Consider the following 25,929-nt stretch of genomic DNA (forward strand, 5'->3'; position numbering starts at 1 on the left):
CATAAGCACATTTTAGATTCCTGGCAGGTGTATAGGAATAGTACACAGCCAGAGTCGCCAGGTTTGGTGCCATTTTCAAGTCCAAGTTGTGATAAGTGCAGAATTCCTAACTTGGCCATAAAAGCCCATTGTCCTGGCGATGTTGCAGGGTTGGCCTGGCCAAGCAGAGCCATTGGTGTCCTCCATTGCTGCTCCACTGCCCCATGTTACTGCAAGTCATGTCTGATCCACGCTCCACCTCTTAGAGTTCCGCTGCCTTTTGCAGCCAGTCCGCTTACAATTCCAAGTCCAAAAATATTTCTAACATATGTTCACAAAGGTCTTTTCAGGTAGAGAGCTGCAAAAGTTCACAATTTTTTTTACACAAAAACCCCCTTGTGTAACATCTTCTCATCTTCATTTCAAATAGTGGACTCATTATTCTGAGACAAAATCCTCTGGTTTAAGATTCTCGAGCCAAGGGAACAACCCTTTGCTTCCAAGCATGCCCTCTGATTACATAATCACATTGTTAGACGATTGCCTCCACCCAAAAACCAATCTAATGAACCTTGATTGCATTGTATTTTATCTATATTTATTCATGTGTTTAAGAGCCATCAATTAAACCATTTTTCATTGCAGTTTATCTCCCCCCCTCCCCATTATGCTTCTGCTATCTTGTCCACCCACTCAGGATCTCCATATTGTCTTGTAAGCTTTTTGCAATACCATCACAGCTATTTTTCATTTGGCTTTGTATTGAGAGAAAGCTTGTCTATGCTCTAGTCAATTTTAGAATTCATTATTATGTGTATTAACCTGGCATCAATCGAATACCTACACCAATTTTCCAAACCGCATCTTTCCTGCTCGTTGTATCTGCAAAAAAAACTTAATTTATCAGCTATGATGTTCGTTTTATCGAGTACTGATCACATTTTCTATATACCCTGTTTCTTGGTTGTCTTGCAATCATGCTGAAGTTATTACCCTTGATTACGAAACATAATACTCACAACAACAACATGATGAGATTAATAAGTTAATATTGATTACACATGCCAGAATCCTACTGTTCACTAATATCATGGGATGTTTACTTCCTTTTATTTTTGCAGAAAATGATCACTTGAGGTTTTTTAAACAATTATTGTTTTTGAGAGAGAATATCTTAATAGTTATAAATGTGCCAAAATAGCCAACTTAACCAAGTAAATACACGTGATAAAGGCACATGACATCACTGAGTCAGGAATTTGTTTGGTTATATATTTAACAGGAATCGTCTTACAATAATAAATGGCAAAACCATATCTAGCTATTTCATCATGGTTCTGTATTGTGTGAAGCGCTTTCAAATGGTTTCAAACAGGGATAAGATATTTTGCACATCCTGCCACATGTCATTCAAATAGATCATATTTCCTTTAATATATTTAAAATTCACACAATTTTGATAGTAATTTTTCTTTTTCGAAGCTTAAGTACATTTTTGGAGAACTTTTAACCAAGCATTTGTATGGATTAGTTCATGATATTGCTTCTGGGTGGCCTAGCTCAAAGTTTAAGGTTATAAGTCATAAGTGATAGGAGCAGAATTAGGCCATACGGCCCATCATGTCTACTCCGCTATTCAATCAAGTCAAGTCAAGTCAAATTTATTTGTCACATACACATACACGATGTGCAGTGAAATGAAAGTGGCAATGCCTGCGGGTTGTGTACAAAAAATAATTACAGTTACAGCATATAAATAAAGTTAATAAGTTACTATTAGTGTCGACAAAAATTTAGTCTCTGGGGTTATAAAAGTTGACAGTCCTGATGGCCTGTGGGAAGAAGCTCCGTCTCATCCTCTCCGTTTTCGCAGCGTGACAGCGGAGGCGTTTGCCTGATCGTAGCATCTGGAACAGTCCGTTACTGGGGTGGCAGGGGTCCCTCATGATCTTGCTTGCTCTGGATCTGCACCTCCTGATGTATAGGTCCTGCAGGGGGATGAGTGTAGTTCCCATGGTGCGTTCTGCCGAACGCACTACTCTCTGCAGGGCCATCCTGTCCTGGGCAGAGCTGTTCCCAAACCAGACTGTAATGTTGCCGGACAGGATGCTCTCTACAGCCCCAGAGTAGAAGCAATGAAGGATCCTCAGAGACACTCTGAATTTCCTCAATTGTCTAAGGTGGTAAAGGCGCTGCTTAGCCTTACCCACCAGTGCGGCAATGTGCGTTGCCCACGTCAGATCCTCTGTGATGCGGACTCCCAAGTATTTAAAACTGCTCACCCTATCCACAGTAGACCCATCTATCTCCAGTGGCGTGTATGTCCTTGGATGTTTAGCCCTTCTGAAGTCCACAATCAGCTCCTTTGTTTTAGTGACATTCAAGAGGAGGCTATTGTCCTGACACCAGAGTGCCAGATCAGCCACCTCCTCCCGGTAGGCCTTCTCATCATTGTTGGAGATCCGGCCCACCACCACAGTGTCATCAGCAAACTTGATGATGGAGTTTGAGCTGAACCTGGCCCCACAGTCATGTGTGTACAGGGAGTACAGTAGGGGGCTAAGGACGCAGCCCTGGGGGGATCCTATGTTCAGGGTGAGGGAGCTAGATGTGTGTTCCCCCATCCTGACCTATCTGATCCTGGCTGATCTATCTCTCCCTCTCAACCCCATTCTCTTGCCTTCGCCCCACAACCCCTGACACCCGTAATAATCAAGAATCTATCTCTGTTTTGAAGATATCTATTGACTTGACCTCCACAACCTTCTGTGCCAAAGAATTTCATAGATTCGCCATCCTCGAACTAAACAAAACTCTCCTCATCTTCTTCGTAAAGGAACGTCCTTTAATTCTGATGCTATGACCTCTAGTCCTAGACTCCCACTAGTGGAAACATCCTCTCCACAGCCACTCTATCCAAGCCTTTCACTGTGATGCTCCTTATTTTAAATTCCCATGACAGACCAAATAGATTCAGTACATTAAAAACTGCCTTGCCCCACTGTAATATTGTGAACTTGCCTTTCAACTCTACTTTATCTTATGTCACCAGTTGCATCTTTTTTCGAGGCTGATGTTGAGTTGACATCCTCAAACCCATAATCTGACGCAATGTAACCAAGTCTGCCAAGCAGGGTACATAGTTGCAAAATAGCTCATGAAAGCCTTCACTTGCTGCCCTCTCTTCATTTTCAAGTTTCTGTCCTGTGGGACTAGCCTGTTGACAACATCTTAAACCAGATGTGAACTGTCACTGTTAGTGTTTTTGCTTCATACTGGGATGGCTGACATTCATTACCATAGGGGTTTCCAGGGCAGCTGTTGCATTTAATTGGAAACATCTTTGGTGGACAGATGGCAAAGTTGTTTAACAAGTGCCACAAACATTTTTAAAGAACTTTATAACACTTAAATTATGATAAAAGTTAATATCACTCGTTTTCTTTTCATTACTCCCATGAGTACTGATCTACAGAACAAAAAATAGCAAACTATTTTTGGACTGGATCAGTATATTTCATTGCAGTTTTCTACATGATTCATAGACCACTTGGACTTCACTGCAATAACTCAGTAGTTGGGTTATATATTGAAATTGATAAACCTCTGATAATTAAAACCATTTAAAGGAAATGGCTCGACTTAAGCTCGAACGTTTTGTACGTGATCCAGTGAAATTACTTGTTGATATAAATTCTGCATGGCAAAAAATTATATTTTAAAAATGTTACTCCAAATAACCATAATTTTTGTAGTTAGCAGTGCTGTTGTACCCCTATTAGTCTTCCAGCAATAAAGGGCTGAGTTGAAGCAGGGACCTGTATCGCTTGTATGGTTACAATGACATATTGAGAATAAATACCTCCCTTCTTTAACCAAGAAGACAAAGGAGTAAATACCAAAAAAGTTTAATCTGAGTGTGCATGAGGTGTTGCACTTTGGGAGATCAAATGTAAGGATAAACTATACAGTAAATGCCAAATTACATAACAGCCTTGATGTACAGAGGTAGATGTCTGGAATGTACTGTAAAGGATGTTGGCAGAAGCAAATATGATGCTGGTGTTTGGGGCTTATAAAAGAAACACATAGATATGCAGGAATGGTGGATCACATAGACAAAAGTGATTAATTGGCATGATTTGGCATGTTCAGCACAGACATCATGGCTGTACTGTTGGGTGTTTTAAAAGGAAAATAACTAAATAAGTGAATTTAAGGGGTTAAGTGGGGAAGAAAGTAACATAAACATGTTAGTTCTAGATATAAAGTGGCAGTGCTACAAGAGCTGTGTTTCACATCTCCAGTGACCCAGGTTCTGTCCCAATCTCTGCTGTGTTTGTGGAGTTTGCACATTCTCCATGTGACTGCTCCAACTTCCTCCCATATCCCAAATGTGAGTGGGTTAGTTGATTAGTTGGCCTCGATAAAATTTTCCAAGTGGAATCTGGGAGGAGTTGATGGGAACGTGATGAGAATAGGTTACAAGAAAGATTAGTAGGAGAATTAGATTGTGAGCTGGCATGGACTTGATAGGCTGAAATGTCCTCTGGCAGATGTAGTTACGGTAGGAGCTTGGAGGAAAGTAAGAGCGATTTGGGGTAAAGGAGTGACACGGAAATGAAGAAGTTTGTCATCCAATGCAGATGAGGTCAGTGAAACCACAAAAGAGTTGATGCTTGAGAAAAGACGGAAGGAAGTGCATGGGGAACGAGACATTGAAAGACATAGATGTACATAAGAGGAATGAGAGCATAATAGCAAGAGTCGCACTTGAGCAAACATGCTGAAGTGGATTTTGTAGGTGGGAGAATACACATGAGCCAGAGGGAGAAGAGAACTAAGCAAAAGTTGTAGAGTCAACAAGGTGGAAGCACTAATTGGTTGAAAGAAGACACTGAGGAAGGAGTATGTGCACAGCAAGTGGCAAGCAGAGAACAGGCAAAAGTGAGAAAGGGCAAATTATTGTCACCATTAACAATTTGTCCCACATCTTTAGAGATTTTATCGTATCCCAGGCAGATGAATTAATTGACTTGGATATTATTTTGGGCAATCAATCTTGATGATGCATTGTCTTGTTAATATATAGTCGCAGAAACCTGCATTCAGTTTTGCAGAATCGTCACTCAACACTATCTGGAGTGCAGCTGCCTGCATGAACAAGAGCACAAAACAATAGGCGTAGACCACCAGGCCTTCAAGCCAGCTCTGCCATTGAATTAGGTGTTTGGTCTATCCCAACCCTCAGTACCAGCATCTTATGTTTAGAGTGAGCTGTGTTACCTACACATAATTGCTCAGGCTATTGGGAATTTCAGTGCGGTCACACACACGGATCTTTATATTTACTAGAGCAATGCTTAATAAAATTTTCATATTCTGTAACAGTTATCACTTCTTGCTATCCCCACCCCCATTCATGTATTTTGCATAAGCAGCAAAAATAAATCCTTATCCTTTGGTATTTTTTTTCAGTAAAATAAATTTTATGATCTAACTACAGCCACAGTGAATAATAGCCAAACCTTTTACAAAAAGCAGGTTTAATTTTTTTAAATAAATGTATGAATATAGACCATAGCAACAAAGTATACAAATAGCTTGATGTGCCTCTGAAAAGTATTAGAATATGTTGCTGGAATTATGAAGAACTAGTGTCAGTGAAGAACATGTAAAATTTCAAAATTATTAATATTGTCTTATCATGTGGTGACATCAGTTTGAATTGTTTTGAAGAAAGCATGTTATGTAAGGATTGTCACAGACTTGCTAAACACCACTGGACAAATAGCAATTTTCAAAGGAATCACAATTATTAACGGAAAGGTAAATTAATCACTTTTGAAATGTTCAGTAGCTTTCATCAGTCCAATGGGACAATTATCAAAGCAGTATTTCTCTCTCCCCCCTCCCCCCCCCCCCCCTTGTAGTGTAATATATCCCATGGCTAGAATTGGTATTTGACTCTGGACAAATTATACATTTTTAAATCGCCGGCGACAGATTTAGCAGAGGCACATTTACCAGGCCCTTAATTTTCTTCATGTACGATTTCTTTGTGCACAATGAAGAAGCCAATCCATGCACTCTGTTTCTTTGGAGAGTAGATCTGCTATAAATGAGAACATACTTTCAATTGTTTCTTTCCAGAACTAGCTCTTCAAAAGTCTGTGCCTTGTCCAACTCAAGTATAAGTTTAAGAATTGCTATTTTGTTTGGTTTCTGAAAAAATGTATGCAGGTTTAAAAGATGTATGTTTCTGGCATGTGTCAGTTGTAGCCTATAGAATTAACCTGAGAAATTCTGATCCAAGAAAAAAATGATGCCACGTTTTATTTTTGGGAAATAATGTTGTTACTGATCTAACCTTCGTGTCTATCGGAATGTTTTCCAATATGGTAAATTCTTGTTAATCCGACCCTCATTTTTCTAGAATATTCACAATCTGACATTCCATATTCCGACTCAGTTTTTCTAAAATCAATCATTAATTTGGCAAGATATTTCAATCGTGTAACAAACAGGCAATGTTGATAACAAATATTGCCAGCCTTGTGCATCCAACTCTTCATTTAACTCATAGACAATCAAATAACGTCTATGATTGGTCCACACGTTCTCGGTTATAAGTTCAGTTTGCTAACCTTCAGCCAGTCAGAAAGTGTGAAATAGTAACTTTAATTCAGAAACTTGGAATCACAACTGTAAAAGTTACATTCTCTATTAACAGTTTTCATGCACAAAATTATCAAACTCACATCCTTTCATAAAAGTTATCATTCATTCATGCATATTTCTAGACAGAATAAAGGAATAGGTTTACAATAATTGCACATCTGTAGTGCAATTACAGCCTTACAGTGCCAGAGACGGGTTCGATCCTGACTACGGGTGCTGTCTGTATGGAGTTTGTACATTCTGCCTGTGACCTGCATGAGCTTTCTCTGAGAGCTCTGGTTTCCTCTCACACTCCAGACACACAGATTTGTAGGTTAATTGGCTTGGTTAAATTATCCCTAATGTGAGTGTGTAGGATAGTGTTAGTGTGTGGGGATCACTGGTCGACGCTGACTTAGTAGGCCTTAGGGCCTGTTTTCTCCCTGTATCTCTAAACTAAACAAACCTGATTTGTTTATCTTATGTAAGTGCAAGTAGACAGAAGTCTCTGGTGTGCAGAAGAGATTTGTATTTTTACAAAAAGCAAATAAATTATGCATAGGAAAGAACTGCAGATGCTGGTTTAAATCAAAGATAGATACAAAATGGTGTAATTGAGTGGGACAGGCAGCATCTCTGGAGAGAAGGAATAGGTGACGTTTCGGGTCGAGGCCCTTCTTCAGACTGATGTCAGGGGAGTGGGCAGTAGAGAGATAAAATGTAGTTGGAGACAGTAAGACTGGTCAGAGAAATGGAAAGGGGAAGGGGATGGAGAGGGAGGGAAAGCAAAGGCTACGAAGTTAGAGAAGTCAATGCTCATACCGATAGGGTGTAAGCTGCCCAAGCGAAATATGAGATGCTGTTCCTCCAATTTGAGCTGGGCCTCACTCTGACAATGGAGGGGGCTCAGAGCAGAAAGATCAGTGTGGGAATGGGAGGGGGACTTAAATTGTTGAGCAACTGGGAGATCAGGTTGGTTTAGGTGGGCTGAACGGAGGTGTTCAGCAAAATGATTGCTGAGCCTGCGCTTGGTCTTGCTGATATACAGGAGTCCACACTTGGAACAGCGGATACAGTAGATGAGGTTGGAGGAGCTACAAGTGAACCTCTGCTTCAATTTATCCTGTGCATTCCATATCAGATACCCATCATTCAGACAGTCGTCATTAAAGTCAGTCACCTCCAAAATCGTAAAATTCAGTAATCTGACACGGTCAATAATTCGATATTTACAAGATGTAAGGGATTGTTAGATTAACGAGAATTGACTGTATATGTTTGGATGCACTGCATGTTTTATAAATCATTTGTCATTTTGTCCATAATCCCCAAGGGCAGTACCTGGCAGAAACCCTGCGTAAACCCTGTGCAGTATTTTGTTTTACTTATGTAGACATCATGAAGGAATTGTGATCCAGAATAACTCCAAATTAATAATTTCACTTCTGCCTTAAAATGCTGCACTGGGCAGCCAGTTTCTGTGAGTATGTCCTGTGATTGTAAAAATGAATTGGATACTGTGACATGCTGTAGTAAATAATTGCAATTATACTTCAAAAGGATGGTAACACTTTTTATGCCAATTCATGGACAGAATGACAGCCACATTGTTCGTTCCCTGCAATTATTATTTCATGTCAAGCCTTTACCAATTGGAAAACTTCTGCAAGTTGCATGTGCTGATGGAAATAATGAAGTTAAATATCAATTAACAAGTTTTTTTTGTTCTTTTTTACTGTGCATTTATTTAAATGAAACACTGCTGTGCTAATGCAACTGTGCTTCGTGTTTTTTTTGGAGGCTGAACTAATCCCTCTGCATACCGTTTTGAATGTTTGCCACAGGAAGCGAGCAGCTGCAAAGCATCTAATAGAACGCTACTACCACCAGTTAACTGAGGGCTGTGGAAATGAGGTCTGCACGAATGAGTTTTGTGCTTCCTGTCCAAGTTTCCATCGTATGGATAACAATGCTGCGGCCATAAAGGCCCTTGAGCTTTTTAAAATTAATGCAAAACTATGTGATCCTCATCCTTCGAAGAAAGGAACAAGCACTGCCTACATGGAAAACAGCACAACGAGCTCTCATAACATCATCTGTTGCTCAAAAACAAAAGTGAATAAGCAAGACATGCAGTCTCGTAGAGAAGATTTTAAAGGTGAGTGGCAATATAGTTAATTACATTTTCAGTGATGTACGTGATCTAGATATATTTAAAATTCTGAAAAGTGCCCATAATATAAATGAAATGTTTCTACTTGTGGAGAAAACCAGAGCTCATCAAAAAAAGGATAATCACCAAGAAATCAAGGCATTCAAAAAGTACTACTTTAACTCAACTGGTGAAAACATATAACCCTGTGCCACCAGGAATGGCATATGGGGATAGGGGGGATTATACGATCATTTAAGTGAAGATGAGATGAGAGGGATATTTTGCTGGGTAAAGGTGGAAGTCGACTCAGGTTGGCTGGATTAGTTGGCCCATGCGCCCCATTTCTGTTACATTCGTATTGATTTCTGACATCATTGACTAGTTCAGGTTGGAACTTTAAATTTAAATCCATAAATGGCAAATGAAGCAAAGAGAGAAACAAGACAACAGTTGCTAAGACAGATGGTAATACTGTTGTAAGTAGATGTGTATAGTAGATGTGTATAGTGTAATTTGTGCACTATTCATCTGATGTACAAAAGTGAGTTTTCATTTGCTCCCCCAGTTATCAAACTGGTTGTGTTCTGGATTTCCATCTCCAACATTCTATCTCTCTTTAAAATTGCTCTTTAAAACCTACCTTTGCTTCTAATGTTTTGTTAATAGTGTGAAGCACATTATATATTTGTTCATGGAGTAAGGACGTCACTGGCAATCTTGCAACTTATTGTTCAAGAGTCAATTACCTTGGTGGTTCTTGTGTTGCATGTAGGCCAAAATCTAGTATGTTGCAGATTTGCTTCCTTGAAGGACAACAGAGAACTCTACGGGTTTTTGTGACAATTTGATTTATGGTTAAATTACTGAAACCAGTTTTCATAATTGAACATTTCTTTCCCGTGCTGACATTTAAATTCCCCAGCTGCCAGAAGGAGATTTGAACTTTTGTCTCAGGATCAATAATCTAGAACTATGACTGCTGGTCCATTACTTAACCACTGCAACCACATCCAGTATATTTTATTGAAGTTGATACATAAATGCCTTTCTTATGACATGTACTGAATGAATTTAGATACAGGGATGATGAACTTAGTATTTGTAAATTAATTAATGGACTTTATCATTAAAAGTTTTCTCATTCAGTTAGATATTATCAAGCTAGTTCTCAAATTGGCTAATGCTCATGTTATTTTAGACATTGGCTCTTAGCCTCAGTGGATCATGGATAAACAATTCTTAAAAAGAAAATACAACTTTGGCTGATTAATCCTGCCAAATATTACACTAAATTTGTTTTAGATACTCAACCTACAATGCAAGCAATGGTTTTGCACTGAATCAATGATATAAGCTTGGATGTCATGTGTCAATGAGCAAGTCAACATTTTCAAGGGGTGCTTCAACTTTTGATTGCAATTTTATTTAAATGTATTCTTGCTTGGATAGAACCTTCACAGAGGGTATGAGCTTTTAGTATTTCTTAAATACAGGATATTGAAATAGTCTGATTTGGGCTTTGAGTACGGGTTATCATAACATTGCAGCTTGATTCTTGCCTTGTAGGCATTGGACAACTTGCTGTATTTCTTCATTGTTTCAGAGGGTAGAATAAAAACTCAATTCTGGCGATAGTCCTCAGATGAAAAATTAAAACCCAGTTAGACTCAGTTGCTCATTCCTGTGCAAACAGTAACATGATAAATATAAATTTGGCAACTTGGATGTCTCAGACTTCCAACAGCCATTAGGTACATTCTTTGAAGTATTTTGTTGGCTGTAAAGATTTTCTGATGTCCTGAAAGAAAAATGTAGCCCCTGTATTAATAAAGAACATGTATTTGCAGATCAGTGTGTAGATGAACCAGTTACTGTAAATTTTAGATGTCCTCGGATGTGTGTATTTCCAGAAAGATACAATTTTCTGAATTTTGTCCAGTCCAATACAGCTATTCATTTTGAGAATATAATCAAAATCTGACTTCCATATTGCCTGTTGGATACCATTTTATTCTTTACCACTTTAAATCATTGTACTAAATCCTGTGATGTATTTTTTTAAAAATAAACATCTTCCCATTATGTTTCCGATGTAGATGTGAATTACCTGACAGAGGAAAAAGTGTATGAAATCTTGGAATTGTGTGGAGAGCGCGAAGATTATTCGCCGTTGATACGTGTTATCGGTAGAGTTTTCTCAAGTGCAGATGGCTTGGTGCAGAGTTTCCGAAAGGCTAAACAACACACAAAGGAAGAGCTAAAATCATTACAAGGAAAGGATGAGGATAAAGATGAGGATGAGGAAGAAAAAGCTGCTTCTGCAAGGTTCATGGATGATGCCGAGGCCTCTTCATCAAGAAGCTTCATCGGAGGCACACAGTCAAGAGAAAACAATGTTCATAGATTAGGGCCTGAAGAAATATCTATTGATATTGATGCAGTCAGACGGGTCTATAATAAATTGCTTTCCAATGAAAAGATAGAAACAGCATTTCTAAATGCATTGGTGTACTTGTCGCCAAATGTGGAATGTGATTTGACTTACCATAATGTGTATTCAAGAGATCCTAATTATCTGAACTTGTTTGTTATCGTCATGGAGAACAGCAACCTTCATAGCCCTGAATATCTGGAAATGGCCCTTCCACTTTTTTGCAAAGCCATGAGCAAGCTCCCCCTCCCAGCGCAAGCCAAATTAATTCGCTTATGGTCAAAATACACTGCAGCCCAAATCCGTCGGATGGTGGAAACATTTCAGCAGCTCATTACATATCGGGTCATAAGTAACGAATTCAGTAGTCGAAACCTGGTGAATGATGACGATGCTGTTGTTGCTGCTACAAAATGCTTAAAAATAATGCATTATGCAAACATTGTTGCAGGAGATGTGGATATAGGGCACAATGAGGAAGAGGACGATGAGGCGGTTGCTGAATCCAGTGAAATTACTTTGCAAGAGCTACTAGGTGAAGAGCGGAGAAATAAAAAAGGACCCCGAATGGATCCCCTCGAAACCGAGTTGGGTGTGAAAACAATCGATTGCCACAAGCCACTTGTTTCTTTTGAAGACTTTATTAATGAACCATTAAACGACGTACTAGAGATGGATAAAGACTATACTTTCTTCAAAGTAGAAACAGAGAATAAATTCTCATTTATGACCTGTCCCTTCATTCTAAATGCTGTAACCAAGAATTTGGGACTTTACTATGACAATAGGATACGCATGTATAGCGAGCGGCGAATCACTGTTCTTTACAGCCTTGTCCAGGGGCAACAACTGAACCCTTACCTTCGACTTAAGGTCCGACGTGACTACGTCATAGATGATGCACTTGTTCGGGTAAGTTTATTTTTAACGTTCTATGGAAACAATTAAATTGCAATGTGTTGGAAGTGTCTTAACTCTTGCAAATTAATGCATGTTATGTTTTGCTGTAAAAGGCAAGGGAAACAAGAACTTAATTTTCCAATTTCGAACAAGACATTCCTTTTGTGACCTGCTTCATGTATCTAGCGAGGTAATGAAGGACTCTTAACCGTGCCATGTCAAATTCATGGTAATACTAATTTGTGACCTCAGTTTGACTACTGTGTTAAATCTTGGTGTTTTTTTTAATTTTCAGTGTTTGTGTATTGCAGGCAACACCAGCATTAACTGTCTATTCCTAATTTCCCTTGAAGGTGGTGTATAGCTGCCGCTTTGCAGACTGCTGTCTCTCTGACGGTACTCCAACGATACTGTTGGAAAAAGTGTTCCGAGATTTTGATTTGGCAGTGAGGGACTGATGATATATTTCCAAGTTAGGATAATATACAACGTGGTGAGCAACCTAAAACCAGTGGTGCTCCCATGTACCTGTTGATTATTGTGATAGAGGTCATGGCCTCTGAGATGCTGACTGAATAGTCATGCATGTAACTGCAGCTGAATAGCCTTCCAAGATATAGAATCCTAAAATTAAATTTGGATGCGTGCTTGGGAGATGAAATGAGTGAATGGGATTTGTTTGCCCTGAATTTAGAGTCCACCTGCCAATCTCTGAGTGATAGTCATACAGTGTGGAAACAGGCCCTTTGGCCCATTCACCCTACACTAACCATCATAGCCCATCCTTGCACTGTCCTGCATTTGGCCCATATCCCTCTAAACATGTTCAATCCATGTACCTGACTAAAAGCTGCTTAAACGTTGCAATAGTCCTGCCTCCTCTGGCACTTTGTGCCCTACATCCACCATCCTTTGTGTGAAAAGGTAACCCCTCAGATTCCTTTTCAATCTCTCCCCTTCACCTTAAACCCATGTCCTCTGGTTCTTGATTCGCCTACTCTGGGCAAGAAACTGTGTGCGTCCTCCCGATCTATTCCTCTCATGATTTTATACACAAAGTATAGCAAGCTGCTTGTTGACCTTCTAATATTTAGATTACTGATATTTTCTATATACAAATATGGAGGGAGCTGTCAGTCTAACTCTAATGTCCCAATACAAGTAAATCTAAGCAAAAAGCAACAGTTCTATTCTGTAGTACTGGATTTAGCAGGCTTCTATTTCAGTCCCACATGACATGGAAGGCTTTCACTCTCTATATTGCATCTCCGATCCACCTTTCAGTCTCTGGAAAGGATACAGATGGATGAGTTCTAGCTGGACAGTGATGCACATGCAGCTGATTAACTTGCTCACAATTTTCAACTTCACAAATATGCTAATTGTAACTTCCTTCCCCAGCCCACTTTTTATAAAGAAAGTTAAGTTTTCAGTTGAGTCATGTATATGTGTACATACAAGTGCAAAGACACACTTAACAATAATTTGCAGCAGAGCAAATTGTGTGACTACTTTGAAATTTGGCACATCACTCGCGACTGTGGTTCAAACTTGCTGTGAGTTCTTTTGATGGTAATTGTTTAGTCATGCACATTGTTCCCTCTTTTGACTTTTTATGGCGGTGATATCCTCCTCGGGCTCATTAGTGACACTTGTCTCAGCTCATTAGGTCTAATAGGGGAGGTGCTGACATCAAAATAGTGTACCACAGCACAACTTTTAGAAGAAGCAGGTGATCCACTTCCCATGAAAATTAATATTAGAACTTAATATTAGAAATAAATTCATAATTCCTGCACAGTATTTGAGCATCCTAGATATTAATCACCTAATATTACAAATTACATGATGGCTGTGCTTTGTGTGCCTATGGTAGATGAATTTTGCTGGTTCTAAGATCTTAGAAATCAGTGTGTTCTGTGGGAATGTATTTGAGAATCTGCTCATGCTCTTCCTGAAGCAAACTGTATGCTGTCTTTTCTAATACTTAGACTAGTATTGTCTTAGCTACTGATATTAGCTGTGAGATGTACTGTACCCTCTAATGTTTGGGACAAAGACCCATCATTTATTTATTTGCCTCTGTACTCCACAATTTGAGATTTGTAATAGAAAAAATCACATGTAGTTAAAGTGCACATTGTTAGATTTTATTAAAGGCCATTTTTATACATTTTGGTTTCACCATGTAGAAATTACAGCGGTGTTTATACATACTCCCCCCATTTCAGGGCACCATAATGTTTGGAACACGTGGCTTCACAGGTGTTTGTAATTGTTCAGGTGTGTTTAAATGCCTCCTTAATGCAGGCATAAGAGAGCTCTCAGAACCTAGTCTTCCTCCAGTCTTTCCATTACCGTTGGAAACTTTTATTGCTGTTTATCAACATGAGTTAAGTCAAGTCAATTTTATTTGTATAGCACATTTAAAAACAACCCACGTTGACCAAAGTGCTGTACATTAGTTCTGGTACTAAGAACGAACATACAATGGCACACAAACATAACAGCACATACATAAACAGTTCACAGCGCCCCCTCAGAGGGCCTCAAACGCTAGGGAGTAGAAATAGGTTTTGAGCATGGACTTAAAGGAGTCGATGGAGGGGGCAGTTCTGATGGGGAGAGGGATGCTGTTCCACAGTCTAGGAGCTGCAACTGCAAAAGCGCGGTCACCCCTGAGCTTAAGCCTAGACTGCGGGATAGTCAGTCGGCCGACCTGAAGGACCTGGAGATAGAGTGGTGGGTTAGAAGATTTTTGTTTAGGGCTTTGTATGTGAATATGAGGAGCTTGAAGTTGATTCTGTACTATACTGGGAGCCAGTGGAGAGAGGCCAGAATCGGGGTGATGTGGTCCCTTTTACGGGTACCTGTCAGGAGTCTCGCTGCGGCGTTTTGGACCAATTGCAGGCAGGACAGGGATGATTGGCTGATCCCAGTGTATAGGGAGTTGCAGTAGTGTAGGCGGGAGGAAATTAATGCGTGGATGATTTTTTCAATGAGGACCAAAGTTGTGCCAATGAAAGTCAAAGAAGCCATTATGAGACTGAGAAACAAGAATAAAACTTAGAGACATCAGCCAAACCTTCGGCTTACCAAAGTCAACTGTTTGGAACATCATTAAGAAGAAAGAGCACTGGTAAGCTTACTAATCGCAAAGGGACTGGCAAGCCAAGGAAGACAGACCATCACAGCTGATGACAGAAGAGTTCTCTCTATAATTTAAAAAAATCCCCAACCACCTGTCCAACAGATCAGAAACACTCTTCAGGAGTCAGGTGTGGATTTGTCAATGACTACTGTGCACAGATGACTTCATGAACAGAAGATGCACTGCAAGATGCAAACCATTGCTTAATCGCAAAAATAGGATGGCCAGGTTACAGTTTGCCAAGAAGTACTTAAAACAGCAACCACAGTCTGGAAAAAGGTCTTGTGGACAGATGAGATAAAGATTAACTTATATCAGTGATGGCAACAGCAAAGTATGGAGGAGAGTAAGAACTGCCTAAGATCCAAAGCATGCCACCTCATCTGTGAAACATGGTGATGGGGGTGTTATGGTCTAGGGATGTATGGCTGCTGAAGGTACTGGCTCACTTATCTTCACTGATGATACAACTGCTGATGGTAGTAGCATAATGAATTCTGAAGTGTATTGACACATCCTATCTGCTCAAGTTTAAACAAATGCCTCAAAGCTCATTGGCCAGCAGTTCATTCTACAGCAAGACAATGATCCCAAACATACTGCTGAAGCAACAAAGGAGATTTTCAAAGCTAAGAAGTGGTCAATTTTTGAATGGCCAAGTCAATCACCAATTGAGCATGCTTTTTATATGCTGAAGAGAAAACTGAAGGGGACTAACCCCCAAAACAAGCATAAGCTAAAATGGCTGCAATACAGGCCTGGCAGAGCAGCACCAGAGAAGACACCCAGCAACTGGTGATGTCCATGAATCGCAGACTTCAAGCAGTCATTGCATGCAAAGGATGTGCAACAAAATACTGAACATGACTACTTTCATTTACATGGCATTGCTATGTCTCAAACATTATGGTGCCCCGAAATGGGTGGGACTATGTATAAACACTGCTGTAATTTCTACATGGTGAAACCAAAATGTATAAAAATGGCCTTTATTAAAATCTGACATTGTGCACTTTAACCACTTGTGATTTTTTTCTATTACAAATCTCAAATTGTAGAGTACAGAGGCAAATAAATAAATGATAGGTCTTGGTCCCAAACGTTATGGAGGGAACTTGGTTTGTACCTTGGTTTGAACCTATAGTCCACTATTTGTATATCGCATACGTGGAAGTAGAATATGTTTGATACTTCGGTAGAGATTTTAGATACACCGCCATTATGTTTGTGTATCAGTTGATGTTTTCAAGTTCTAAAATTTACCCCATAATTCTTTCTCTACCTCAATGTTCTTATTTATCTTCTTAAAACTTTAACCGCGTGTTTTGTCGTCTCCTCTGACATAGCTCTGTGTGTGCCTTGCTGAATTTTGTTTGGTAGCTTTCTTGATGCTTACCTTGGGATATCAGAGGCATTATATAAATACATGTTAAATGTGATTTTGTCCCTTGTCTCGCTATGTATGTTCTTGTGTTCTTTTCATAACTTGGATCATACACCATGTCTGAGAAGCACAAATGAAAATTGTAATGAAGTGATCATACCAACGCTGTGATACAACACATGGCTTTTAATGCAACACTTACATCACAGGAGGTGCAGTACATTCCAGCTCCGAGCTGCTGCACCTACTGACTGACGCAGGCAAGTTCTTAATATATGCAGCACATAATGGGCGGGGCTACTACTAACAAACACTACGATTGGCTAGCATGCAATAGCCCATCTACATCACTACTAACAAACACTACGATTGGCTAGCATGCAATAGGCCATCTACATCTCTTCTTGTAGAAATAAAGAAACAACGGTAGGTTAAACACTGAACAACAAATGTAAAGAACATACTAGCAAAGTTACACAAAATCAACGGTACACAAAATCGCCATATCTAACGGGTGGCCTACAAACCCGTCCGGTCCTCGTGCGGTACGAGACCGCCTCACCTCCTTTCGTGGGAGAACAAGGGGAGGAGAGTGGGGACGCAACAGGCGACTTGACAGGACTAGTGGGAGATAACACGGGCGCGTCAAGCACCGACCGATGTGGGGAACCCGCGGCAGGAACAACGGTTGGTGGTGAATCAACGGTGGGAGCAAACACGAGATGCGGGGCGTCACGACTCGGAGACGCAGGACGCGGTTCCTTCACCGGAAGGATGTGTTGACGGTTGCGTCTGTAGATGGCCCCATCCACTTTGACCAGGTATGAACGTGGCTCGGTGGAAGGCCTGTAAATGTGTCCCAGCCGTGCATGGCCCTTGTCGGTTTGCAGACGAACCACTTGCCCACGTGCAAGAGGCGTGAGCGGCCTACTGGACCTGTCAAAAAACCGCTTCTGTGCGTCCCGGTGACGCTGTAGCTGCCGCTGCACCACGGGCGGAGACCGAACATGCGGCTGGAGCAGCTGCTGGGAGACAGGCAGGGGAGCACGGGTTTGGCGAGACATCAGACGCTGGGCTGGCGAACCTAGGACAGGATCTCGAGCAATGTTTCGTATATTGAGTAAGTCCAGGTATACGTCAGATTTGGCAAGGTAAGCTCGTTCCATGAGCTGTTTCGCACTCCGGACGGCGCGTTCAGCGAGCCCATTGGACTGCGGGAATTCGGGGCTACTGGTAATGTGTTGGAAGTCCCATCGGTTAGCAAAGTCCTTAAACGCTTGGCTGGTGAACTGCCTACCGTTGTCAGACTGAAGACGTGCAGGGAATCCATGTGTGGAGAGGTGCCGTTGCAGCTTCTCGATCACAGCCTCCGAGGAAATGGTCCGCAAAAGGTCTATCTCGAACCATCCCGAGTAAGAGTCAACCAAAACCAAGTAGTGTTTCCCGCGCCACTCGAAGATGTCGGTAGCCAACGAGGACCATGGAAGAGACGGGACCGGTTGGGGCAGTAGGGGCTGCTTCTGTTGATGTGGTGCCAGGCTGTTGCAGACAGCGCACGTTTCGGTTCTTTCACGTATGTATTTAGTCATCCCGGGCCAGTAAAACATGCTTTGCGCCCGTTGAAGGGTTGCCTCGGTGCCAGGGTGACCCCTGTGGACGTCGTTGTAGTATTCGTCCCGGAGTGCGGCTGGGACCACTGCTTTATGGCCCTTGACTATGATTCCGTCCTGGAGCACTAGTTCGTCGCGAACCAGGAAATAGGGGCGTATCTCAAACGAGGTATTTGATTGCTTGTGGGGCCAGCCGGCCCGTATGACTGTGGACAACAATTGTAAAGTCTCATCAGCAGCCGTGTGTTCGGCTAGGCGGCGTAGACGATCAGTCGGCACAAACGAGACCTTCATGACCGAGAACTCATCCTGTTCGGAGAGGTGCTGTTCATTGATTCTGCGCGGGGCTCTGGATAGCGTATCTGCTATGTGCATGTCTTTACCCCTCTTGTAGACGATCTGGAAATCAAACCGCTGCAGCTGCATTATCATCCGTTGCAACCGTGCAGGGGCGGCGTGAATCGACTTGTTTAAGATAGTGACCAGCGGCTGGTGGTCAGTCTTGACGGTAAACGTCTTGCCAAAAATAAAGTCCTTGAATTTGGTGCAGGCGAAAACCACTGCGAGCAGCTCCTTTTCGATCTGCGCATAACGCTGCTCGGTATCAGTCAGAGTACGGGATGCATACGAGACGGGCTGGAAGCCGCCACCAGTCGTGGTCTGCAGGCACGCAGCGCCTAACCCGTACTGGGACGCATCGCATGTGATGGTAACCGGTAGTGCCAGATCAAAATAGGAAAGGGTTGGGGTGCTAGCTAGCTGTAGCTTAAGGGTGTCAAAAGCCCTTTGGTGCTGCTGATACCAGGACCACGCCGTGTCTTTGTGTGTCAGTTCGCGCAGGGGGGCAGATAATTCGCTAAGGTTGGGGATAAATTTTCCCAAGTAATTAACCATGCCGAGGAATCGTTGTAAACCTACAACGTCGGTAGGAACTGGCAGCTCATTGATGGCTGCAGTTTTCAGTGGATCTGGTCGGAGACCGCTGCTGGTGAAAACATGTCCGACGTAAGTGACCTCAGGAAGGCGAAACCTGCACTTTAGTGGATTCAGTTTGAGATTAATGTCCCTGGCGCGGTCGAGTACACGCTTCAGATTAATATCGTGTTCAGCCAGGTCGCGACCGTAGATAAGAATATCATCAACGATGATGGCGCACGGATACTCCGCAAACAACTGTTCCATGGTACGTTGGAAAACTTCGCTGGCGGAGTTGATGCCGAAAGGCATCCTCAGAAACTTGAAACGGCCAAAAGGTGTGGCGAAAGTAGTGAGGTTGATACGATTGGCTAGCATGCAATAGCCCATCTACAAAAATTAACAAGTAAACGAATCAGAACTTGAAGTGGCTTATGATGGAGGAGTGGAGTTGGGGGCCAATAAGAAGGGTTGCTTGTACATTCAAAATGAAGGAGAAAGGCAACATTGAATTAAAATTTAAAAAACTGAAGATGCTGTACTTATATTTTTTTTTAAATGCTGGAAGCAGGTTATGCAGCATATTAGAAATAGAAGCAGTTATGTATTGATTTCTGTCAGACGCTTTGCCAAAACCATAAATGAGAGAAAATAATTTGATTTTTGGCAACAAAAAAAATCAAACTAATCTTTTGACTACCTTTTAACAGAAAGAGATGTATTGCATTATGGAACTCTTTGAGCACCCTGATATATGAAGCAGTGGTGTATAGATTATATTTAGTGCTAGAATTTGCATGTAGGCTGTGCAACAACTGCCTAATACTTCTGAGTAAAAGATTCATGTTGTTTTTAAACTATTAAATTCTGATAAATTTGGTCTTTGACCTGCATGTACAAAGGAAAATAGAATTGAAGTGATTTTCGAAGAGCAGTAACTAAGGGCGGTAGAGTTGATGTCTTAAAGCGCTTGCAGCGCCAGAGACCTGGGTTCGATCTACAGGTGCTGTCTGTATGGAGTTTGTACGTTCTCCCCGTGACCGCAAGGGTCTTCTCCGACATTTGGTTTCCTCCCACACTCCAAAGACGTACAGGTTTGTAGGTTAATTGGCTTGGTATAAATGCAAATTGTTCCTAGTGTGTGTAGGATACTGTTAATGTGCGGGGATCGCTGGTTGGTGGCGTAGGGCCTGGTTCCATGCTGTATTTCTAAACTAAACTCACCACAGGACATGCTTGGAAATACTTGTGGAGACCAAAAATATCAATTTTGCTAAATGCCCAGCATTTAATGAGAGTTTATATATCCACTGCTGCCAGATGTGGCATTTCCTGCATGTGTTTTTTAAATTTCAGATTTCTAACAGCTGCAGTTTTTTTTTTGCTTTTAAATTAATGGATTTGCATGTTACATTCAAATATATTTTCTAATTTGATGTTATTGACTTAAAAATAGACTCTCATGGTGTAGCTGCCTAAAGTCATGGGCTCAAACTCCATTATGGTTAAATAAAACTAAATTAATAGGTGAAGGTGTAGAATTTATGGATGAAAGATATCTGCCTGAGAATTTCAGCTAGATCATCACGATCTTTAAGAAAAGGGGAACCTATCATTCATCCCACACACCACGATTGGTTCATTATGGCAAACAACCATCCCATTTTGGTTTGCCTGCATTCCAGGAGCACAGTATAAAATGGCTCATATGATTTTTAGTTGCTGCATCTCGATATACTGAAGTGTGCATTTTGTTATAGAATGCAAACATTTTATCTGCTATGATATGAAATTGTTACTAAATACAGAATTAAAAAAATTATAATATTTTATAATATCTAAGTATATCTGCTATGATATGAAATTGTTACTAAATACAGAATTAAAAAAATTATAATATTTTATAATATCTAAGTTATGATGAGCACTGGAGGAATGAAATCGGTGAATGATTCTTGACATGGACCCAATTTTCTGTCCATGGGAGAATAAAGGTTATCATTTTTAAGGTACCATCTACTGTCAGTGTGTGAAATTTACAAACTAAGCAAAGGTAACATACAACTATGTTCAAGCGAACCTACTATCTGTCTATTTTGATCTCACTTCGAGTAGATTTTAAGATTTCTCATTTTCACTGACTTTAATTTATTTTCTCCATTTTCAACTAAATTCCAAATGGCAGCAAGCACTGCATCCAGGGTGAATATTAACAGCATAAACTGGGGGTCAACCTATTAGTTTTTATCGGAAATTCAAAAGATGGAGAATGTACTAACTTCAAGTGTACTACCATCGGTTTCATTCTACTGAAAGGACACTCTTGTTGTATTTCCATTCCATACTTGGAAGCCTTTTCTTTAATTGTGAACAGAATGTTAATGCAACCATTTTGCCTTGTAATTTGCACTGAAACAACAAATGAGGCCTGCTTCAGTGTTGAAACTGAAATAAGTATATTTTATTACAAAGCAAGGATCTCAAACGCGTGCTTCCAAAACGTGGATAGATTGTGTCCGTCTGAAGTATTTTGAAGTGAGTGTGTTTAAATTTGAGTGTGAGTGTGTTATTGATTAAATTAATAATCCATCAACATTTAAACTGTTTGTAATAGCTGGAGATGATTGCCATGGAAAACCCTGCAGATCTGAAGAAACAGCTCTATGTAGAATTTGAAGGTGAACAAGGTGTGGATGAAGGAGGCGTTTCCAAAGAGTTTTTTCAGCTTGTTGTGGAAGAAATCTTCAACCCTGACATTGGTATGGATTTGAGTTTTATACTGCTCCAATTTTTGTATGTTGGCTGCAGCTGCAGGCATTCGCAGAGCTACTCGTGTTAGCTTGAAGTGATGTAGTAGGCCTCCATTAGACTAGGAAATCTTTAATTCTGACTGTACACTCTCGTAGCCAATGAAGTCCTAACCTGCTCAACCTCTCCCTATAGCTCAGACATTCGGGTCCAGACAGCATCATTGTAAATCTTTGTTGCACCCTTTGCAGCTTAACAAGATCTTTCCTATAACATGGTGATCATGCTCTAAATGTGGCCACACCAATGTGTTGTACAACTCAATGGTTCAATGGTACTTTATTGTCATATGTACCGAGGTAGTGCGCAATTCCTTTTATGCATACAGTTCAGTAAAAGTATTATTGAAAAGTAAACATCAGCACAATCGTGTACTATTCCAATAAGTGTATTGGAATAGTACACTGAGACAGTATACAAGTCACCTTGTCTTGGCGTTGTTTTTCATGATTCAAGTCCCAAGTAGTTATAAATGTAGGTAGCTGACTCATAAAGCCCTGTTGTCCTGACGGCATTGCATGGTAAGCCTGGCCAAGCAAAGTTGTTGGTGTCACAGAATCATAGAGTGATACAATGTGGAAACGGGCCCTTCGGCCCAACTTGCCCACACTGGCCAACATGTCCCACTAGTCCTACTTGCCGACGCTTGGTCCATATCCCTCCAAACCTGTCCTATCCATGTACCTGTCTAACTTGTTTCTTAAATATTGGGATAGTCCCAGCCTCAACTACCTCCTCTGGCAGCTTGTTCCATACACCCACCACCCTTTGTGAAAAAGTTACCCTTCGGATTCCTATTAAATCATTTCCCCTTCACCTTGAACCTATGTCCTCAGGTCCTCGATCCCCTACTCTGGGCAAAAGACTGTGTATCTACCTGATCTGTTCCTCTCACGATTTTGTATACCTCTATAAGACTCAGGTTCGATCCTGACTACGGGTGCTGCACTGTAAGGAGTTTGTACGTTCTCCCCGTGACCTGCATGGGTTTTTTCCGAGATCTTCGGTTTCCTCCCACACTCCAAAGACGTACAGGTATGTAGGTTAATTGGCTGGGTAAATGTAAAAATTGTCCCTAGTGGGTGTAGGATAGTGTTAATGTACGGGGATCGTTGGGCGGCACGGACTTGGTGGGCCGAAAAGGCCCGTTTCCGGCTGTATATATATGATATGATATGATGATAAGATCTCCCCTCATCCTCCTGCGCTCCATGGAATAGAGACCCAGCTTGCTCAACCTCTCCCTATAGCTCACACACTCTAGTCCTGGCAACATCCTCCTAAATCTTTTCTGAACCCTTTCAAGCTTGACAATATCTTTCCTATATCATGGTGTCCAGAACTGAACACAATATTCTAAATACGGTCTCACCGATGTCTTACACAACTGCAACATGACCTCCCAACTTCTATACTCCATACGCTGACTGATGAAGGCCAAAGTGCCAAAAACCTTTTTGACCACTTTATCCACCTGCAACTCGACCCTCAAGGAACCATGCACCTGTACTCCTAGATCCCTCTGCTCTACAACTACTACCCAGAAGCCTACCATTTACTGTGTAGGTCCTGCCCTTGTTCGATATCCCAAAATGCAACACCTTACACTTCTCTGTATTAAATTCCATCAACCATTCCTCTGCCCACCTGGCCAATAGATCCAGATCCTGCTGTAATCGTTCACAACCATCTTCACTATCTGCAAACCACTAACTTTTGTATCATCAGCAAACTTGCTAATCTTGCCCTGTATGTTCTCATCCAAATCATTGATGTAGATGACAAACAGTAACTGGCCCAGCACAAACCCTGAGGCACACCACTAGTCACAGACCTCTAGATCGAGAGGCAACCTTCCACCATCACTCTCTGCTTCCTTCCATGGAGCCAATTTGCTATCCATTCAGCTACCTCTCCTTGGATCCCATGCAATCTAACCTTCCAGAGCAGCCTACCGTGCAGTGTCCTCCACTGCTACTCTGCCGCTGCAGACCGCAACCGATCCATGCATTCGGCCACTTGGAGCAGTGCCCAATTCAGTGCCCAATTCGGCCACTTGGAGCAGTGCCCAAGTTGCCGCAGGGCCTCCAGCGGCCCATTCCACCGATGCCTCGATCCGGACACATTGAGCCACGAACCATCAGCCCTCGCCTCACCCGTCCACCATACAGTCTTCATGCCCCGGGGGTGCCACCTGCAGCCGACCTCGTAGCACCTAGAGCATTTTTCAACATACACTATTTGTAACTTTTTTTGAGATATAAAAGATTTTTCCTTTTTTTTTTCCTTGCTCCTCTTCCCCTCTTCCACCCCTCCCTCCCTTCACAGGAATGTTCACATATGATGAATCTTCAAAATTGTTCTGGTTCAACACTTCCTCATTTGAGACCGAGGGACAGTTTACTCTAATTGGCATAGTTCTCGGCCTGGCTATTTACAACAACTGTATACTGGATGTGCATTTTCCTATGGTCGTTTACAGAAAATTGCTAGGCAAAAAGGGAACGTTGCGTGACTTGGAAGACTCTCACCCGGTAACGTACAAGAATTATCAGCTTTCTCTACTTAAATAATTTATTATCATGCAACTTGTTAATTAAGTTCTAGAGCTGTTTTCCTCCCATCTGCATGAGCAAGTTTCTATTAGTTGATATTTTAATCAATTTGTCTGTAGACATGGGTTTTGGGTAACCAAGAAAGTTGAAAATTGAAGTAAGAGCAAAATGAAATAAACTAGGGGGAATGATGAGGAAACAATTGCAGAAAGGGGAACATTGCGCATTAATTTCAACTTTTGCTTGTTAAGCTTTCTATCCGTTTGAACTAATCAAATATATATCGGGCAGCTGAACAAAGCGGCTCCAAATTAAGAGTGGTGAGCACTTTGTATGCAATGTTACAGCGATTAGCATTGTTTTGCATAAAATTATGTAAACCAAGATCGATTATTAACCATACGAAATACATCTACTCATTAAAGTGATATGTAATCAGCAATAACTTTTGTGAAACTCAAATGCATGTGCATTATTTATGGTCCCTACCCCACAGGTCTTGTTTCAGAGTTTAAAAGAACTTCTTGAATATGATGGCAGTGTCGAGGATGACATGATGATCACTTTCCAAATATCCCAGAATGACTTGTTTGGAACTCCAGTGATGTGCGACTTAAAGGAAAATGGAAATCAGATTCCGGTGACGAATGAAAACAGAAAGGTAAAGTCATGATAATTCCAGTTTGCATTTAGAATAACCTAAATTGGAGAACTGGCATTTTTTCATTGATATACGGATGGCCACAATAACTTTGTCCAGATGTCACTATAAAATAGTGGGCACAGACCTCCTTCAAAGAAAAACTTGCTTCAATAATTGTATATAGTGCTTTTTTTTTTTTAAACAAAGGTGCCAGTACACATATAACAGTTCACACGATGGCAGTTGCTGTACATCAATCTAATTTAAAAAAAATTTAAATACTTCCCAAGTGATACTTAAGATTTTTTCCTCCTATTGCTGTAGGACTGTGTAGTCTTTCCTGTTTCTTGCCTCTGAGCGAATGCAAAATGGCTTTCATCTTTTTGTTTATCTCTTTAAAAATAAATAAAAACCAATCTGAATAAATTGAGGGAGCTGTGGTCAAACTGAGGTCCTTGAGCTCAAGTTCACCCGTGAGTATAGGACATTTAACTTTTAGGATGAGGTGGGGGGGGGGAAATGGGGCATAGAAAATAAAAGACCAATGCAAGACAAGTAGCAATGGAGAGGGGCAAAGAGCTAGAGAAGAAGAAATGGACGTTTGAAGGATGTGATTTTTTTTTCCCCTCCATTTTGAGCTGTCACAAAATATCAATAAAATTATTTTTTTGCTTTTTGCCATGGACTTGCAATAGTACAAATTAAGAGCTTTCCGTTGAGTATCGCCTATTGAGACGA

The 25,929-nt window shown here is 41.0% G+C and overlaps 1 protein-coding gene across 2 annotated transcripts in view; it reads left to right on the plus strand.

Moving 5' to 3' along the window:
- ube3a (ubiquitin protein ligase E3A) overlaps positions 1 to 25,929 on the plus strand; it is a 55,553-nt gene that overhangs the window by 21,443 nt on the left and 8,181 nt on the right. For both annotated transcript variants that reach the window (XM_078402118.1, XM_078402119.1), the window contains exons 3-7: positions 8,484 to 8,797; positions 10,891 to 12,137; positions 21,800 to 21,944; positions 24,322 to 24,527; positions 25,045 to 25,209. In XM_078402118.1, the coding sequence (XP_078258244.1) occupies positions 8,484 to 8,797; positions 10,891 to 12,137; positions 21,800 to 21,944; positions 24,322 to 24,527; positions 25,045 to 25,209 (2,077 nt within the window). The remainder of the gene's footprint in view (positions 1 to 8,483; positions 8,798 to 10,890; positions 12,138 to 21,799; positions 21,945 to 24,321; positions 24,528 to 25,044; positions 25,210 to 25,929) is intronic.

The sequence above is a fragment of the Rhinoraja longicauda genome, chromosome 7, assembly GCF_053455715.1.
Source record: "Rhinoraja longicauda isolate Sanriku21f chromosome 7, sRhiLon1.1, whole genome shotgun sequence".
NCBI lineage: Eukaryota > Metazoa > Chordata > Chondrichthyes > Rajiformes > Arhynchobatidae > Rhinoraja > Rhinoraja longicauda.